At 38.3% G+C, this 20143-nt stretch overlaps 1 protein-coding gene and 1 long non-coding RNA gene across 10 annotated transcripts in view; both read right to left on the reverse strand.

Moving 5' to 3' along the window:
• Positions 1-20143, reverse strand: part of LOC117239425 — a 55269-nt gene that overhangs the window by 24155 nt on the left and 10971 nt on the right. Inside the window, exon 1 of one of the 9 annotated variants that reach the window (XM_033504972.1) lies at positions 5278-5412. The exons of the other annotated variants lie outside the window; for them this stretch is intronic. Coding sequence (XP_033360863.1) covers positions 5278-5300 — 23 coding nt within the window. The 5' untranslated portion in view covers positions 5301-5412. Of the gene's footprint in view, positions 1-5277; positions 5413-20143 lie in introns of those variants that run through there. 9 annotated transcript variants of the gene reach the window in all.
• LOC117239436 lies at positions 18003-20141 on the reverse strand. The gene is made up of 2 exons (XR_004494445.1): positions 19196-20141; positions 18003-19101 (listed from the first exon to the last, which is right to left on the reverse strand). It is a non-coding gene; the product is annotated as an uncharacterized LOC117239436 (long non-coding RNA).

Consider the following 20143-nt stretch of genomic DNA (forward strand, 5'->3'; position numbering starts at 1 on the left):
CCAGCCGATTGTACCGCGATTGTTGTGGATACACGTTGCACGAAAATATGTAATCTGATACTTAACACTTTACTGACCGTTAGCGATTCAACAGCATACGCACGTCCGACCGGCAGTTCAGGCGCAGATTCTCCCTGGCGCCGACTCTGTTTCGGTTTAGACTCTCCGATACAATTCTTTTCGTTTATTGCGAACGGTAAGTTTTTCAAATTGGCATGAAACTGTGGGGGCTTACGAAGCAACGCAACTGACGCAACTGAGCGAGGTACCTTGGTACTAAATAACAAATTACTGTTCAAATAATAAGAAAGATTGTCGGCGATAAAAAGCCGATTAATAGACTATCGGTCGGTACGCGTCGGCGACAAAAAATCGATTAATAGGCTATCGGTCGGTAAAGTGTTAACACCGTTGCTACTACTGGCTCGGTTGTACGCCACGCTGCTGTCTATCAATTTTCATAACTAAACGTTTAATTAAATTGTGTCGAATTGCGACTCAAAGACACAAAAGAGGACACGAAGGGTTAGCGACGATGACGGAGACGTAGCCGGTAACGGCGACTGGTAATAGTGATAGTAATGGCAGAGAACGTAACGGCGACGTCAATGTCGACGACGAGGTTGAGGTTGAGGAGGTCGGGGCGCTGAGCTTCGAGAAGGGAAGGAAAAGAACGAAGCCGACTAAAAGGGAGCGAGACTTGCCGCCAGTAGTGATGGGATCAAGTTCAATATGTACTTATTCTTTTAAGCTTTTTATCCTACGTATCTATTATGCTATGCATTTTGAAGTGCATTTTCATTATTAACATTATTAGCTTATGCCAGTATTTGAAATATTTGAAATATATTTTTAAAGCGGATTTGGACAATGTATATAGATTTTAAAAACAAACTTTATCACATGGTGATATCGTACCACAGCTCCGTTGAAATCATGCACAATCTTTCTCTTTGTAATTTTCTAACTAATTCATTATTTCTATGAGAAGTAAGCGAATATGCATATATTTTTAAGCGGTAGTGTGTAACTATAACATAAATTCACAGTAACTGCATTGCTATATAGAAGACTTAATTGCAAAGAAGACAGTAATTTTATCTTATTTATATATGTGGCACTTTCAGCCATACGCGCGCTTAGCTTTATGAGTCGGCTTAGATAGCCAGTCTACACGAAATAATCGATCAGACTCGCGTTTCTTAGTCTTCTTTCTAGCGATGCACTGTACTTGAGCCCATCGCTAGTTGCCAGGAGCATGAAGGGCGGTAAGAGCGGCGGTAAGAGCGGCGGTAAGAGCGGCGGCAAGTGGGGTGGGAAGGGAAGAGCGCGTAGAGGTCAGGGGGAGTAAAGAGGAGTGGTAGGTGGTGGGTGGCGAGGGGAATGAGCAAGAGGAATGAGCGAGAGAAATAGCGAGAGTAGCGAGAGTAGCGAGGGATGGTTGGCGAGGAAAGTTACAAGGCGGTACCTTGCGATATACCTCGCCGCGCGTACTGACGCAATGCGGTGGTCTTTGATTGGTCGAGTGGTAATCGCGATTGTTAATTACCGCAGAAACCTGACCATCGACAAACTTTGTCGTCGAAATGAACGACGAAGAAGAAGAAAGACGCGTTTACTATTCCGACTAATCATCGATTCCCTGTTCTCTTTCGTACTCTTTAATGTGCGTACGTGGCAAGTAAGTTGGAAGATCGACCAAGTACATTCGAATGGTCTGCAAGCATTTCGCAAAACAGTCGGTACAATTTGAAAATATTAACACTTTACCGACCACTAGCGGTTCAACAGCATACGCACGTTCGACCGGCAGCTCAGGCGCAAATTCTCCCTGGCGCCGCCTCTGTTTCGGTTTAGGCTCTCCAAGACCATTCTTTTCGTTTATTGAGAACGTTAAGTTTTTCAAATTGGCATAAAACTGTGGGAGCTTACGAAGCAATGCAACTGACGCAACTGAGCAAGGTACCTTAGTACTAAATAACAGATTACTGCTCAAATAATGAGAAAGATTGTCGGCGACAAAAAGCCGATTAATAGGCTATCAGTCGATACGCGTCGGCGACAAAAAGCCGATTAATAGGCTATCGGTCGGTAAACGTCGGCGACAAAAAACCAATTAATCGGTCGGTAAAATGTTAAGTTTAAAAATGACGAAGCTTATTTTTAAACATATCGCGCGTTGTTGGATCAAGATATTTCTCTGTGACGCTGCTTTCTATAACGTTAAGCCATACATCGGGCATGCGATGAATTCCATCAGCGAAAGATATTGGCTGATTGTCCTCAAACAAGATGCAACTGTCAGGGCATTGACAAAGGAGAACGTTCTGCAAAATTACCGCGTGACAACGTTGAGACACATGGTGCTTCTGCGACAAAAGACATCACGAGTCTTGGCTTGGATGTCTCACAGCTTATTCGCTAGACGTTACTCCTTCGGATTGCTACCGGTTTCAGATCGATGCAACATGCCTTATCCGATGCTCACTTGCAATTAGTAAATGAGACAGAAACACGTCCTGACGACTGCATCTTGCCTGATAGATGGCTTAAAGTTATAGAACGCAACGAGAAATGCGGTTAAGCAATACGCTATATACAGGGTGGTTGGTAACTGGTGGTACAAGCGGAAATGGGGCGATTCTACGCGAAAAAAGAAGTCGAAAATATAGAACAAAAATTTTTTTTTTTTTTTTTAATTTTTCCATCGAGACCGATCTACAGTGAGATCCGTTATAACGAGACGTGATAAAGTGCACGCGTACCGAGCGAAAATTCAAAGTCGATTTTCTCGAAAACAAAGCCTCGAACGAAAAATTGTTATTCTATATTTTCGACTTCTTTTTTCGCGTAGAATCACCCCCTTTCCACTTGTACCACCAGTTACCAACCACCTTGCATATATCCTTTTTTTAAAATAAACTTCGAGTTTCACAGAAAATCAATGTCATGTTGATTTAATTTGTAAATTGTTCATTATTCGTCTTATTGATATTTTTGAAATGCTCGATACGACGATAGAAACATATATTTTGATATGGAATTGATATATAGCGTGTCTAACCTAAAAACCGCTGTTCTATAAACAAAAAGAAGGGAAATGTAATACATAGTAATTTATGTTTCTCATTCGTGACGGTCTACGTCCGTAATTTTGCAGAAGAAAGAAAAATTGAACAAAAATGTTTGGTAAAAACAAGTGCTTGGTAATGTGCAACAGTTATCGCAGATAGAAAAACCGTCTCGTAATTGCAACGTAACAACCACGCACGTCCCTCCATACCTTTTCTTCTCTGTCTCTATACTTTCCATTCTCTGTTCGTTCGCTCGTTATAAGCGCGCCAAGATCTATCCAACGATCGAATCGAAAGCCTGTGCCAGGGTTTGCGCGAATAAAGGAAGAGAAATTCCGTAGATACGACAGAAAAATAGCTGAATAAACAAGAGGGTGGGCGAATTCGAGAAAGACCGTTTTTCGAGAGTCTGTCCAAAGCAAAATCTTTTAATGGCGGAACAAAGACCAGAAATCCATTCCTCTTTTCTTTTTTCGTCTCGTTCCCCCTTCGCTCTCCTTTCTCGTTCTCCTTGTTCCGCTTTTCAACGTTACGGCACGGAATACAGCAGCTCGTCGTCGGACTCGTTAACGTTTGATTCATAATTCAAGATCGTAATTGTTCGAGAGCTGCCGGAATAAAAATCGCGAGTTATTCTCTCTCTCTTTTTTCTTTCTTTCCCCCTCCCTTTTCTCTCTTCGCAGGATCGTTTCGACGAACAGCGCCCCGACGTACAACTTTACAGACTCGAATCGTTCCCCCTTTTTTTTTTTGCCAACGAATTACAACTGTAACATGGAATTTCATGTAAGCGTCAGGTGACAATACACCACGGAAATACGATGGAGAAACACGCTCCTCTTTTCTCTCTTTTCCTATAAGCGATGTTCAAGTGTTCGATATACCGTGTGGCTCGTAAATAACGATGTGTTCTAGCTGAATATACAGGATGTCCCGCATAATGTGGTTAGTAGTGAAACGACTAGAGGATGATCATACGTTTAAAAATAAGTGGAAAATGGATGGTTTTTGAAAATGGTGCGAGTCCATTTTCCTTTGTTTCGAATTGGGCTATTTACGTTTCCATTGATTGACAAATTCTGGCAACGTCTACTTGGCTTATTCGCGTCTTTATGTGCTTAAATATACAGGGTGGTTGGTAACTGGTGGTACAAGCGGAAAGGGGGTGATTCTACGCGAAGAAAGAAGTCGAAAATATGGAATAAAAATTTTTTTTTAATTTTTCCATCGAGACAACGATCTATAGTGAGATCCGTTATAACGTACCGCACGCGTACCGAGCGAAAATTCAAAGTCTATTTTCTCGAAAACAAAGCCTCAAACGAAAAATTGTTATTCTATATTTTCGACTTCTTTTTTCGCGTAGAATCACCCCCTTTCCGCTTGTACCACCAGTTACCAACTACCCTGTATGTAAATTCATTATGCAAATTGTCTCTTTTTTTTGGAAATGATCTAGACATTGAAATAAGCGGTTCAAATATAGAACCCTATATCTCTATTTCTATTCTCAAAGCTCTATTTCCGGGAAAGATAAGTTTAAACGCTTATCATACGCTTGATGAAACACGTTGAAATTCTATATTCTCGAAGATCGAACCGTAAACCACTCACTGCCAACTACGAGATATCTCGTAGTTTTCGATGCCGTGACAGGAACTTTATTCAGTAAAGTCAGCTACGTAGTGGATTCTTTTTCATTTTAAAATTAGTGTAAATGCCATTTTAGTACTATATCTACAACTAATAAAATTTGCCTGGCAGTGAATAGGTTAAACGGTAAAGTTTTATTCCACATTTTGGATCTATTTTCGCATGTAGAATAACCTGTCTCTGATTACTTATTCATATTAACCCGATAATTAGCCAAGTTCGAATATTCTTCACACGTTTATCATATTTTCGATTTTTTTTAATTATACTTTTGCACATAGAACAATCCTCTAATCCGTTGACCAAATTATGCTGGACATGCTGCATATGTATTTGCAATCGGTCACGAAAGTCTGTACGTCTCCAATTTTGTGTAGCTGAATTAGCCAAAAAAGAATTCAACGATCTTTGCAACGGATTTGTTACGATTTTCCCGCTTACTTTACTTCGTTCTTTACACTGTGCATTGAAAGCTCGTTTATCCTGTCACTATCAGTTGTTCGACTGCCATCACGATAGGTTTATAGCTTGTGTTTCTGTGTTTTATTACCTTCCGCAACAGTAGATTTTCATCGATCGCTTTTACTTTTGCCGCAGAGAGTTTCGAATATCGTCGTAAAATAATCTCGTCGACTTTCTACGATATCGAAGAACGCCAAGCCGGTTTAGACACACGATATACGCTTCCTTTCTTTCTGCACAGCCATCACAGAACTACACTACCGTGTATAAGTATTTGGACACTCGAAATCATTACAAACATACAGGATATCGCAAATTTTTTCCCGCAGAACTTTACCAGTATATTCTATAAGTAAACATAAGAAAAACCACTTATATACCGCACAGGAATAGAACGTCGGTTCATATTCTAATTCCATTTCAAAATGTGGTCCGTTATTACGAACGTAGGACTAACATCTACGGGCAATAGAATCTATCGCACGACTAATTTGCTGTTCATTTTCCTTAATTGGAACGGGTGCGTCGCGAAACTCCTGACGTATATTAATTTGTGTTTAATAATATACCGATAATATGATAAACTTCTTTCACAAGTAAAAATCCTTTGGCTTAATATCTGGTGATGTCAGTGGCCAAGAAATTAATCCTCGTTGAAGATCGTTTAATCATTGCCTGATTGGTTAACCAAATCAACTGCCTCTTTGGGTAAACCTTAGAATTTATGTAAACATATGGTATAATAGAGCGAAACACCAGTGGTTATTACATCGTTTCGCATTTTTGTTACAATTTTTTAGAAAACCACTTAAGAGCCTGTGTTCATATAACATTTTTCATTAATTTCGCTTATAGCATAATTGGCAAAGTTTCGCAGGGAAAACTGGGACACTCTGTATAAAATATGCTTTGCGTAAAGATCTTCGATATAATTTCCGTCTCTGATCGTATTTCAAGTAACCGCGTATACAGTAAGTAGATAAGTAGATTGGGAAAAACAATGTTAGATATTAACACTTTGACTGCCACGCCTAAATCGCATGTTTCGCTGAGGACGCCACGGGAGTATTTTTATTATTCAAAGCATATAATGGAAAAATAATAATAAATTGATGATGTAAGACAACAATTCTTCCCCGATGGACCGTTCATCTTATTGGTGGTCACGGGTGACCACCGTGGCGCCGTGGTAACAGTTGATAGGGACATATAACAAGGATTTATTTATTTCAACAAACCATTCGCTTTCGTTATTTCGTCGTAGGCAAAACGCGCGGAATATATTGTTGAAACGTGTAGAAGATATTAGTAAACAGTATTATGATTATTCTTATGATTTCGACGAAACGTTCGGCTGAAATGGTACAGGTCTGCAAAGAAAATTATGTTTGCGATAAACCAATGGTAGTGTAAATTACAAGAGAGGAAAATGTGCTGTAGATTTATCAGATCGAATGATAGCATATTCTACACCACATAGAAGAACCCTCGAGTGGTATATAAAATTAGCTTTAGAGTTATTGTTAGATACATCAATTTCAAACGCGATGATACTCTATAAACAAGCAACAAAAACAAAAATCAAGTTATCAGATTTTAGAATGGCACTCGCAATGCACCTTGTACAGTGCCATTCGCCAGAGTCGTCAAATATACTTATTCGACAAAGATTGCGACACGAAATGCTGAAGAAAGATGGGCAAGCGTACCTAGCACGAAAATTTTGCAGAGAGTGGTATGCAAAAAATGTTAAACAGTTAGGATGAAAAATTGCTAAGAATCGAACCAAAAAGGTGACCACTTATTGTCCAGATTGTATCAATGAGCCATATTTATGTTTAAAGTGTTTTAACACAGTGCACCGTTAGATGCAAGATTTCTTCTCATTTTTTTATTAATGTTCTAATAAAAATGTTTGATTGTTCAATGGGACACTTTCTATTTCAAAGTATCTTCTATTTATCGGTTATATTCAAAATGCCCTAACTGTCAATTTTCATTCAATTTTTATACAATTTAAATACAATTTTTACCAAGTTAAACTGTTCAATGTGAAGATATGTTTAATGTTAGGACGACTTTTCTGTTGCTAAAGGAAAAAGAGAGACTAAACTTTGGATCGATGCGATCAAAAGCGACAAATTGTCTTGGAATACACATGTAATTAAAACATGTGTTTGCAGCCATAATATAAAAGTTTATATACAGGGTGGTTGGTAACTGATGGTACAAGCGGAAAGGAGGCGATTCTACGCGGAAAAAAAGTCGAAAATATACAATAAAAAATTTTTTTTTATTTTTTCTTAAATTTTTTTAAAAATCTACAGTGAGATCCGTTATAACGAGACGTGATAAAGTGCACACGTACCGAGCGAAAATTCAAAGTCGATTTTCTCGAAAACAAAGCCTCGAACGAAAAATTTCTATTCTATATTTTCGACTTCTTTTTTCGCGTAGAATCACCCCCTTTCCGCTTGTACCATCAGTTACCAACCACCCTGTAGATTTGATCGAGCGTCAACTATTTATTAGACACAATGATGGAATTTAATCGGTGCAAGTGTATTTTTTGTTTCAATTTAAATTCAACAGAACATTTCATCTCAGTTTGTGACAAAATGTAGAGAATTAGACATAAAAAAGTATCCTTCCATAAATAATATTGAAAATATAATATAAATATTTGATTTGTCATCGGATAACATCGAGCGTCCAAATAATTATCTACGATAATGTATAATACGTCTCTGCTTTACGTTTTACGCTATTCTTTGAAAATACACAGAAACTTTACTTACTTTTCGTAGAACATAAATTAGTTACGTAATTGCAAACAGAAAGGTTTCAGGAAGATTTTAACCTTTGTTAGACTTATCGTATTAGGTTGGCAACTAAGCGATTGCGGATTTTGTCATTAGGTGGTAATGACCATCTTCTAATGTCATTATCATCTAATGATAAAATTATCATTGCCATCTAATGACAAAATCCGCAATCACTTAGTTGCCAACCCAATAGAATATCACGACAGGAGAAAATTTGTTTTTAAAAATTAATATGCGATAAGAAGATTGGCATCTATAAGCGTCGAGTATTACAGAGCCGTTTTTCGTTTCAAGATTTCTTTGTAGCCGATTTGTCTGCGTAACGAGCTGTAGATAACATAGAGAAGGGCACGCTTCGTTGATTTCAATGACCTTCGAACATGTTATAAAGCAGAATATTTTGTTGAACAATATTTCCTCGAAACGTGTTACCGTCGCTCGGCTTTACTTTTCGAGGCATTCGTAAAACTGGTTTTCCTACTTTTTCGCTTCGTTCGGTTTACGTTGGATTTGAAATTATTTCCGTCGATGAAGTGAAACGAATCGAATGGAACAATTACAATTACCGAAGAGAATCTTGAAAATTTTAGATCGTAATATTATCGTGATTTATTTCAACTATAACATTTAAAACCATTTAATACTCGGATAAGTCACGCATTTAATTTTAATATGCCATTGATAAAATTGCAAATAAATAGTTAACATTTCACTGGATATGCAAAACATCTACTAATGCAAAAGAGAATATTACAAGTATCGTTTCTAATCATTTATCCAGTCATCGAGCCATTAATTCATATATTCTTAGTAGTAATCAGAGTGTTATTAATAAAAATCCACTGAAATGCTCATATACACGTACACGTTTGAAATTTGTATTTAACGTAATTCGTTTGAGATAAAAATAACATATAACCGTATGAGTTGATTCCAACTTTTTGCACATCAACTTCATACGTGCTCGTATTAGAGCGTATGTATACCACAGAAAAAGCTACGTCAAACTACCTAAACAACTTTCACGGACAACCGTTGCTCTGGTGGTAATTGCGACTATGATTAACCGCTCCGTAATCTCGTTCGAGATTAATATTTCACTCAAACGTACCTATTATTTGTATGAAAGATAAATTGTCTTCCGTATCACAGCTGTCCACGTTCTTATTAAATGAAAATACTGCGGATCCAGAATTAATACGTGACGTGTTCTAGTAGAAAAATTAAAGTTGCGAAAAAATCGATTTTCACCCTTTCACCTTCATGTTTTATAAACAAAGGTACGCTGTTTGCAACGATAGCAAACCCAATTTTCTACGATACTCGACACTTTACCGACCGATAGCGGTTCAACAGTATACGCGCGTCCGACCGGCAGTTCAGGCGCAGATTCTCCCTGGCGCTGGCTCTGTTTCGGTTTAGACTCTCCGATACCATTCTTTTCGTTCATCGCGAACGGTAAGTTTTTCAAATTGGCATAAAATTGTGGGGGCTTACGAAGCAACGCAACTGACGCAACTGAGCGAGGTACCTTAGTACTAAATAACAAATTACTGTTCAAATAATGAGAAAGATTGTCGGCGATAAAAAGCCGATTAATAGGCTATCGGTCGGTAAGCGTCGGCGACAAAAAGCCGATTAATCGGCTATCGATCGGTAAGCGTCGGCGACAAAAAACCGATTAATCGGCTATCGGTCAGTAAAGTGTTGAAACTTTCATGTACGATAATGAATATTCATAATGAAAATAGGCAACGACGTGTTACGTTAATGCAAATTACGATACACCTTTAATCGGTTGTATGCGCAAGCTTCGTTGCTGAAAAATGGAACATGAACCACACGTGTTGTGTAGATACTCTCATCAAGCTCAAATGAAATACGTAACACAGCTGAAAAGAAAACGGATAAACGCGTTATGGGGCGCGTAACTTTAAACGCGTTTATCTGGAAATGTCGTTTACGCGCGTCAATCTCTTTCCACCGGAGTACGTCGCATACGAAGATCACAGGAGGGAGAGATAACGAGTACATTTTTATTGATTTAAAACTCGCTCTACAATTCGTTCTAATCAACACTCTTTCACAAAAGGTGGAAACCAATTCAACGATTCGATTGGAACTCGTTCGCCAATTAGCAACGGTACTAGACGGTGCTAGAGCAAATTCTCTCTAATCAGCTTTCTAACGATGAAATTGTTTTCGCAAACAGAGAAATTAGCGAAAAGCCGAATGAGATATTCGGTAAACGAGTCGCTTCTCTTTATCCTAGCCCACTGCATCTCTTTCCCGAACGATTGTCAGGAATTTCATGGAAAAAGCAGCTCGATCTACGAATGGAACTCGTTGCTGGATTACCTTCCAATTAGAATTGTTTACGCAGCCAGTTAGGTGGCAATCGTCCCTGTTCCCATCGAAACGACATTCAACTTCGCCGATGTAAATTCAGCCTGGCGCGTGTCCCCGTGTCATTAACCTTTCTCACGAATCAATGTTCCTGCTGCATCGTTTAATCGTGCTTGCCTCCATTCCGTTTATTCGAGTGGATGCAACCGAAGGAAAATTATTTTACCTTTTCCGCTTGTTGCTACGCGTGCGGCTCGAATGGCTTGTGGAAATTGCACGAGGCAACGCGAACCGAGGGACTAAAACGAACAGAAGGAGTACACAGAGAAATCTGACTGTCACCGACCAGAGTTTCTGCTTGCAAAACGTCTTTCATCATCTTCCTCCTCTGCTTATCGCTCCGAGAAACGATAAAGGATATTGCTTTTATCGTGTACGGAGGTTGTTACATAGTATCGCGCACGCAGTTCTTCAGTAAAGTATCGAGACATTTGGAAGAGAATTTTTTTACGAATATATCAGGTGCATTATAAGAGACGCTTCTCTTTTATTTCCGCTCAGTGTAACTTTGTCTTGTGAAGTTGGTTCCCGTTTGAACTTCTGTATTTGCGTATGCGTATTTGGCATAGTTGCCACAACCGCTTAATCTGACCAAAGGACGCTAGTTCGCATGTGTTCGGATGCTTTCGCCAGACACTGTATATTTGCAATAATTTGAAAGCGTTCTAATGCTACGATTATGAACAGAAAGGAATGACGAAGTGGAAGGAGAAGCAAGCGGAGAGGAAACGGAGAGTCGGTTGTTCCGCCGCGTGTTGTTTCATTTAGGTAATTCAGCGAATCGATGAGTATCGAGTGGCGCGCAGCCGTTTTCGAATATGGGTCAGTGGTCGATACGCATGTCCTGTGTCGCGCACCTATCTACGCAGTATGGACGTCCATGGAGTACGTACGTATGTACTATATACATAGGGAACAGGAGCGTTCAAAAGTATTTGGACATTTTGGTTAATTTTTTAGCAACCATATCATAACGACGAATTAACGCGTTAACTTCACGGTTTATGAACATCGAGAAGGCATTTGACAAAATAAACCACGAAAGTCTACCTCAATCAGTCAGAAAACAATTCCCGGAGCAGATATACCATTTAATTAAATCTTATTTAAGCAGCAGAACCTTCGTGGTAAAAATTAAAGACACATACTCTGAAGTTAAAGACATCAAAGCAGGGGTTCCGCAAGAAAGCGTCTTAGGACCAATTCTATACACACTATACACGGCCAACATACCAACAACTACTAATAGCAAGATATTGACATTCGCGGACGACACAGCGGTACTAGTCAGGCACACTGACCCTGCAACAGCAGTCACATTACTACAAGAACATATCACAAATATAGAAAAGTGGCTTCAAGTTAAACAAATTAAGGCAAACCCCGATAAATGCAACCACATTACATTCACACTGCGAAAACAGATACCACCAAACATTGCATTGAACGGCACGCACATAATACAAACAAGGCAAGTCAAATACCTAGGACTCTACTTAGATACGCGATTCACATGGAAACAGCATATTAAATCTATAATAGACAAAATACAGATAGCAAGGAGACAAATGTATTGGTTAACAAGTCGAAGATCCAAACTAAGCATAGAAAACAAACTAAAAATATACAAAACGATCATAAAACCAATTTGGACGTACGGAATACCACTTTGGGGAACAGCAGCAATGAGCCATATAAGCAAAATAGAGACAATCCAAGCTAAAATTCTTAGCTCAATTGTAAACACCCCATGGTACGTTAGAAACGAGGACATACGAAAAGACCTTGGAATACCATCGGTCAAGGAAGAGATTAGCAGAAGGTACAGAGAAAAAATAGCAACGCACCCGAACCGGCTGGCAGCGGAAACGATCAACACAACCATAGAAAGAAGACTAAAAAGGAAACACCCAGCAGATCTCACAAAGGATATATCCTAACAAACACGAAGATGGTACCCCATTGGGGGTAGCCACCCACATGATAATCAAACAGCTAAAAAATTCTACCAAATGTCCAAATTAGACAAATTGTGAATGTGAAATATTAAATAAAAAAAAATTTTAAAAAAAACTTCACGGTTGATCGAAGGAGACGAAATCGCGAGACCCTTCAGTATGACTGGAATTTTCTTCTTTTGCTAACCCAATTTCGGTTTAATCATGCAGTTTAAGCAAAATTCCGTTGCAATAAATTCTACTGTACATTCTATCGCAAATAAGCAAGCGTCCGCGTATTTCTGAATCACACTGTATCTACGCACGTACGTATGTAGATACACGTGTACTTACGATACGGATGATTACTTGATAAGCACGTATCTTGTTACCTAACCGCCTTAACGACACGCGTGACAAAGCTAAACAATATATGTACGGATACATGTAATCAAAACACGTAGAATAAGCCTGATGTATCCCTTTATTCCTGCATCAAAGATTAACCTATATACAGTGGCTCACGAAAGTATTCGAACGCTTGCATATGCACACTTGAATGGCCGAAATAATGTACATTAAAGTAATTTGCTTAGACAAGCAGATGTCAGTAGGAAGATGGAAGTCTTAAGATTATATCAGTAAAATTTGAAAAGGATTGTAAGCGACTGACAAAAGTATTTGAACGCTACATATATTATTCAATTATTTGATATCGATATTTTGTTGGACCAACTTTAGCAGCAATAGTGTGTCTCAATCGACGTACCATACTGTAAACCAATGATTTTGCAAAAACTACACTCAACGGAGTTCCATATTTTTATAATTTTATCTTCAATACTTGCTTTCAGATTATCTGAAATTTATTTCATCTTCTTCCGATTTCAGCCCATAAATTTTCAATAGGATTTACGCCTGGACTTTGCGGTGAAGTAATTAACACGTGTGGTGTGTTATATACGATCCATTCTTTCACATTTCTAGCAGTATGTTTAGGATCATTATCTTGTTGGAAGTGGAAATCTTCCAATAATCCTAATTTACGGGCAATTTCTTCAAGGTTATTTTTTAAAATATTAAAATATTGATATTTATCAAGTGTTCCATCAATAAATATCAAATTTCCAGTGCCACCGGCAGCCATGCACCCCACACCATGACCGATCCACCTTCGTGTTTCACTGTTTGATGTAAATGACGAATTTCCAATTCCGTATTTGGTTTTCTCCACACATAATTTTGACCACCCGAGCCAAAAATGTTAAATTTTGACTCGTCCGAAAAGATGACCGTTCCAAAAAGAATTATCTTTATTAATATAGGTTTTTGCAGAAGTCAATCTTTTTTTATGATTTACCGCATTAACATATGGCTTCTTCCACGGTACTCTCCATGAAAATCATTGTTTCGTAAGATTCGTCGACATAATTCCGGGTGAACTTCTTTATAAAACATATCAGCTACCATACTTGCGAGTTGAGGAGCGGATGTAGTAGGATTTTTTTTTAATTCGCCAATGATAACTTTCTCCTCTCTTCCAGTCAATTTCTTTGATCGATCTATCGAGCTTTGTTTGCAAGTGTTCCCTCGTTCTTTGACTTTTTTATATTGTAATGTATCGTTCACTTACTTCTGTTCACAATTCCGGCAATCTCGTTATATGATTTGCCATCCACATGTAATCGGAATATTATTTCTCTTTCACACTTTTCTTCCAGACTTTTTGATATTCATTTTAAATACTACTGTGCACACTTTTACGTTACTGTTACTGGAACGATATCCTAAGATCAAGCGAACGTACCAATATTTTCATTTAGCAATGATGTTTACATTCGATGCAAAGGAAGATGAAAACCTATCAACAGTGTTACAGCGTTAGAATACTTTTGTGAGACACTTGTCATGAATGTTTCTAATAAACGTATCCTAACTCCTGTCTATATTATTCAATCGTTTTCAAATTTTACTCATGTAATCTCGAGACTTTCCCATCACTATAGATACCAAATTGTTTTAACAAATTAGTTTAGTGCACCTCATTTTATTAATTGAAATTTGTAAGTGCAAGCGTTCGAATACTTTCGTGAGCCACTGTACATGTAGTTAAAACACGTTAGCATCAGCCTGATGTATCCCTTTATTCCTGAATCAAAGATTAGCATATATATTAATATATAATATATAATAATAGGAATATACGTATATTGGCTGACGAAAGCATTTGGATATTTACCATAGAAGATTTTTATATTCCTGTGTATATATTAGGTAAATCGTACGATTTGGAAAATTCATTAGTTCCGTAACGAGACACGACGACCATGATCCTCTTATGTCTGAAACCCATCTGAAGATGTAGAAGAAACATACCAATCGTCAAAATGACAAAATGTTAGTTACACACATTTAATCATGGACCCTATAACAACTAACCCATAAAACAACTCTTACGTTATATAATTACCAAATTAGCAAACCATAATTCTATTTTAGGAGTTTACAATTATTTTGGAGAAACCACTTCCAAATCACTTTGACGTTGGTCGTGTTGGTTATCACTATCGAATAAGCTCGCTAAGTTAAATAAGTTAAAAAAGGAAACATTAGAAAACGAGAGAAATAAGAAACGAAATATACTCGACAGAAACGAAGCTTACTTTTTTAAATTAAAATCCTCGAACTAAAGCAAAGCTCAATTTCAGATAATCGAGGGTTGGTAATTTTCTGCATAACCTGGCCAAGTTATTTCAAGCGTATTATACGTTGTAAGTGTTAAATATGGACTCGCTGAAACTGAATATTCAAGTTTAATAACACAGGATACTATTGTAATCGCTGCGAAATATATACTTGTACTAAATATATTGTAACTTCTATACGTATACATATTCAGATGTGCTTCAAACTTTACCAATATAATCACGATAGTCGAGTGTCATAACAGTGCTCGTGAAATTTCAAAACGTTTCAAATTTCAAAACACAGATAATATAGTTACACAATGCGTCTGCACATACAGCTGTTCCAGTACTTTCGTCAGCCTGTGTACGACTACAAATGTTGCCACTACAGAAACATCGAATCTAGGGGAAACTGAACTTCTCATTTATCAAGGTGAACTCGATACACAGAGTTTTGTCACCAATACCGACGCGAGTTTAATCTACCCGACGGAAAACTAATAGAGTAGAACGATAGTGCGAATCGGGTTCATCGACCTAAATCGCCATATCGATCGATTAAAAGGATGCGCGATGGATGTGCGGTTCTTCGCGAGTATAGAAGCATGGGTGGGGTATGGGTGTGTCGGTCATACTTCGGTTTATTATTAATCGTTAGCCCGTTATGTGCGTCGGTTACTTACTATTACCAACACATTTGATTTACTGTATTGTCTCGGGGACTAGATAGTCATAGCTCGTAATCGCAATTGTATATAACGGGTATCCGAAAAGGATTATAGGGAAATATAGAATAACGTATCTTTTACTTTGAAGCCTTGCGTTCGAGTAAATTCAGTTTAAAGAAATAATTCTTGACTAAACATTCGTTCTATTTTCTTAACGAAAACCGGAAACGAAACCTTCAAGGGGAAATATTTATTTTACATTTTCCACTTATTTTTGCACCTAGGAAACTCCCTGTTTATTGTCTACTAGTATCCAATTTGCACTAGCACACTTGGCAAATTTTCAAACTGAACTTTTTCAGAAACCTGGCTTCGTTTGAAAAAATTGTAATCTGTATTTTCGATTCACTCTCCGCCTCTCTTAAAACGAAATCGCTCCATTGTCGAATTACCATTACTAGAACTAGATTACTAAAATTAGATTACTACAATTTTTCTTCCATACTTTCCATCTACTTTCTCACGTAGAATCAATTTCACAATTGTACCATGATTACTAGGACACCCGATATAAACGCGGTAGAGTGGAACAAAGCACCACATAAATCGTGTTGTACGATAGTTGCCCGTGGTTCGATGGTGAAACGTTTTTTGCGTAGTTTTTGATGAGGAACAAAGTATAATATCGACTCGACCGAAATCCTTGATCGAACCTCGATGCTTTAAGATAATTTTACATCGTAGTTGACCTGCTACATATTGGGTTGGCAACTAAGCGATTGCGGATTTGCCATTACCACTGTTGAAAATTGTGGATCTTTGAAGTCGAAATAATGTTATAGGAACACTAAATTTATACTGAGGATTAATATTAAAATAATGATATATTTATTTCATGAACGATTCCTTATATATTCATCGATACACACTTGCACGCGTCTCAGCACCTTCTTCCATACCCGACTGTTAACCGACTGAACAGTTTACATTCCTTTGTTTTCGAGACGCTGCGGACACATACTTCCACACACTGATATTCACATACAAGTATCTCTACTACACATTTAACCCAGTCCAGCACAGAAAATTATACATATTTCAAGAACCACCTAATGATAAAATCCGCAATCACTTAGTTGCCAACCCAATATATGTATGCAGGATCGAGATCGATATTTCTCGGGCGAAATAACTTTCAATTAATTCGTCGGATGTAATAAGATCGTAAGCAGCCCTTCCGGCAACCAAGCAAACGACGTTAACGCGTTGGCTAATGACTTAATCGCATTCAGACCTAACTGGTGAAACTCTCCATCGGATTATCCTGTGGTTCGTCTCGAAGATTACCTTTTCCTTACGCTTATACCTTTTTTGTCATGCAATATGTTAACCCGCCGAACACTCAATCATATTTCGTGCTATTTGTATAATCGAATAACATTGTATCTTATTCTGCTCTTTAGCCTAACGTCCATGCTTTTCCAAAATAATAAATACGCGATAAAGTTAAATTCTTTCCTAAAGATAAAGCTAAATAATCACGTGAAATCTCATGAAATGACCGAATATTAATTCGGCTTCCTGTATATAAGATTGTAAATTGCAGATTGATTATAGATTATAGAGATGTGACGTTGAAACGTATAGAACCGTTCTTATGTTGATGCTATTAATTTCAAAGACGAAACGTCGCGGGTTCGCTGGTCCTCGGAGAGCCGCCGTCTATGCCTATAATTACCGTATACGGTGGTGAGAAGGATATACGAGTTCCGAGGATGGACGTAACATTAACTGTGAAGCTTTCCAAGATAATGCAATTGCTGGTGTCTGACAGGATTTTCAGTGCTGTCAATTATCGAATAAAGTGACATCGGCTCTACCTAACGTAAGTACATATACACATACACTTGGAAAGGTCGTTGCACGCTCTGTACACGCTGCCTTCTATTTCCTACGGATTCAGTTAATAAAACCTGCGAGATAAGTGGTTTCGATTTAAAAATAACATTCAATACTCAATATAATGTGATGTATTAAGGAATTCGAGATCTTTCATTGATCCGAGATATTATATCTCGCTGTCTGTATTCTTAAACGATTCGATTCGAGAGTGCAATTATCCACCGTTACCTATTATAATATAAGAACAAAGCAAATGATATCAATACCGAAGCATCGTTCTTTTTTCTTCTTTCTTTTCTTTTTTTTTTTTTTTTTTTCTTTACGAGAATACATTCGTTCCAGTCGATAGATAGAATTTCCCCGTTCGGTTTCGAATCAAAGACTACTCTTTTTTTTTTTTTTTAACCTCTGGCATCTTCTTCGCTCGTTTTCTCATTGTATTATCATCTTCTCTTCTGCCTGCGCCCTTCCTTCCTCCTTGTTGTTTGTCTATTTATTCACCGAGCTGGAGAATACCTTTCGCGGATCGATAAATGGCAGAGCCGATTTGCAAGACCGACTTACAACGGTAACTGACCGGCTATGAAAGGAGCCTAACGAGCGGATACGTATCCATCTCGGTCATAGATGCTACGCAATATCAGTACGTAGAACGCGACTAGAAAAGTTATTCACCCCGAATCGATCCGGCCGATTGTCGAGTCGATGAAAGCTGCCCTATAAGTAGTTAATTGGTCTGCTGCCGATACAGCTACTCTCCTTCACTCTGTTCCTCGTACTCGCTTGCTATTCTCCATCCCGTTTCCATTCTCGTTTTCGCTTCTTCTCCGCAACCAGCGCCAGCAGCAATAACTGATAATTAATCCGCGCGGTGGCGCCGTCTATCAATAGAATTGCGAAAAGACAAACACACCCTCCACTCTTCCACCACGTTATTCTCCTTCCTCTCTTCTAGGTTAAAACCTTTTTCCCTCGAAATACGCTGTAATCTAACATTCCGTGAAACTAACGAGATTCTCCTCCCGTTTCTTCTCTCCACTTTCTTTTCTTACGTTAAATTTCTTTTCCCTGAAAAATGCATTACGATGTAATCTGTTCAGAGATTAACAAGCAGTTCTTTCCTACGTATGTATGATTTGCGTGAATGGGATCGCTTGTTACTATTATTTCCTGTTTCGCCTTTTATTCTCCTTATACGTGTCACTGGAAGTGAAATCTTGGCAGTTCCTTTTCTTTTAGTTTATTTCACGCAGAAGCATCGCGTTCCTCCATCATAATTATCGCGATCTCATAGATTCGAAAACGTAGATAAATAGAATCAAAGTAGGGATCTGTTTTGCCCATGGAGAAGTCAATTCTAGTGAATTATTTACTTTGCATATCTTCTGCGATATATTCCTGCATCTTTACATTTCCTGCGTCTGATTGCGTAAACATGCACGGTCTAGCGATAACAGAGGCCAGATAATCGATGCAGTAAGAATAAGCTGGATGAAAAACGAAATTTCGTTATTTTTTGTTTCTTAGAAAATCAATAACGTGACAAGTTGCCAATTAATTGCGAGGCAAAATAACGCTTACGACGTAAATTTCCCTAGGCGGGCTTCTCGATTATTCATAATTAGAATCACGACGGAGCATCCAATCGAGACTGTCTCTGACAAAAGATGCTCGAGCTCGAAGTCTGACAAGGCTGAAACCTTCTGCCTTGTTCATCGAGTCTGAAAGGTAGAGTGGCCGAGAGTACCGAGTATACATATCGATTTCGCAGTCGAAAGAACTCGCCTATTACTGCTCGTGCCGCTTTGCCATCCAGATTTCTTTCCGCGTTTCGAATCGATCGAAGGCCAATGTCGATGTCAAGCCGATACTTTGACTCCTTTCCTCTTTTTCTTCCACTCTTTTTCTTCGACTCGATTGACAACGTGAAACGACAGAGAGCAACTTCAGTAACTGGAATCTCACGGGAAAAGCTAAAATGTGACTGCTTCCTCGAACTTCTCGAGTAAGAAATTTAACGAACAAAAATCACTCAAAAAACTTTGTACGACGACTAATAGTTTGAAATTTGTCCTACACGTGCCTCGTTTAAAATCATTGATTTTTTTAAGGTATCTGCACCGTGACGATGATATCTGGCAAAAGTAAAACACTCTGAGATTCGAAAGTCATATTCCTCGCGCGTATCTGAGATTCTCTCTCCGGAAAGAAATTTCTTGGCTGTCTGTACTTTCTACGGGCGCACGCCAGCGCGCGAACAATTCGAAAATACAAAGAACGACAACTTCGCATTAGGCTGTACTGCATTTTGGACATTACTTTTATTCGAGGCGGAGATTAAATTTTTCTTGAAAAAATAAAACGAAATATTTCTTCGCATCGATTTTCAAACATCAGTGTTTTAACAACTTTGTACATAAGGCGGATATTTGGATGATCTCGTTTAGCTGAGACACCCTGTATACCTTAAAGAAAGAAGAATAAAGGCTGGATAGACGAAGGCTTTCTCAAATTATTATTACAAAGGCT

Source organism: Bombus vosnesenskii, unplaced genomic scaffold (assembly GCF_011952255.1).
Source record: "Bombus vosnesenskii isolate JDL3184/JDL3185 unplaced genomic scaffold, Bvos_JDL3184-5_v1.1 scf7180000013991, whole genome shotgun sequence".
NCBI lineage: Eukaryota > Metazoa > Arthropoda > Insecta > Hymenoptera > Apidae > Bombus > Bombus vosnesenskii.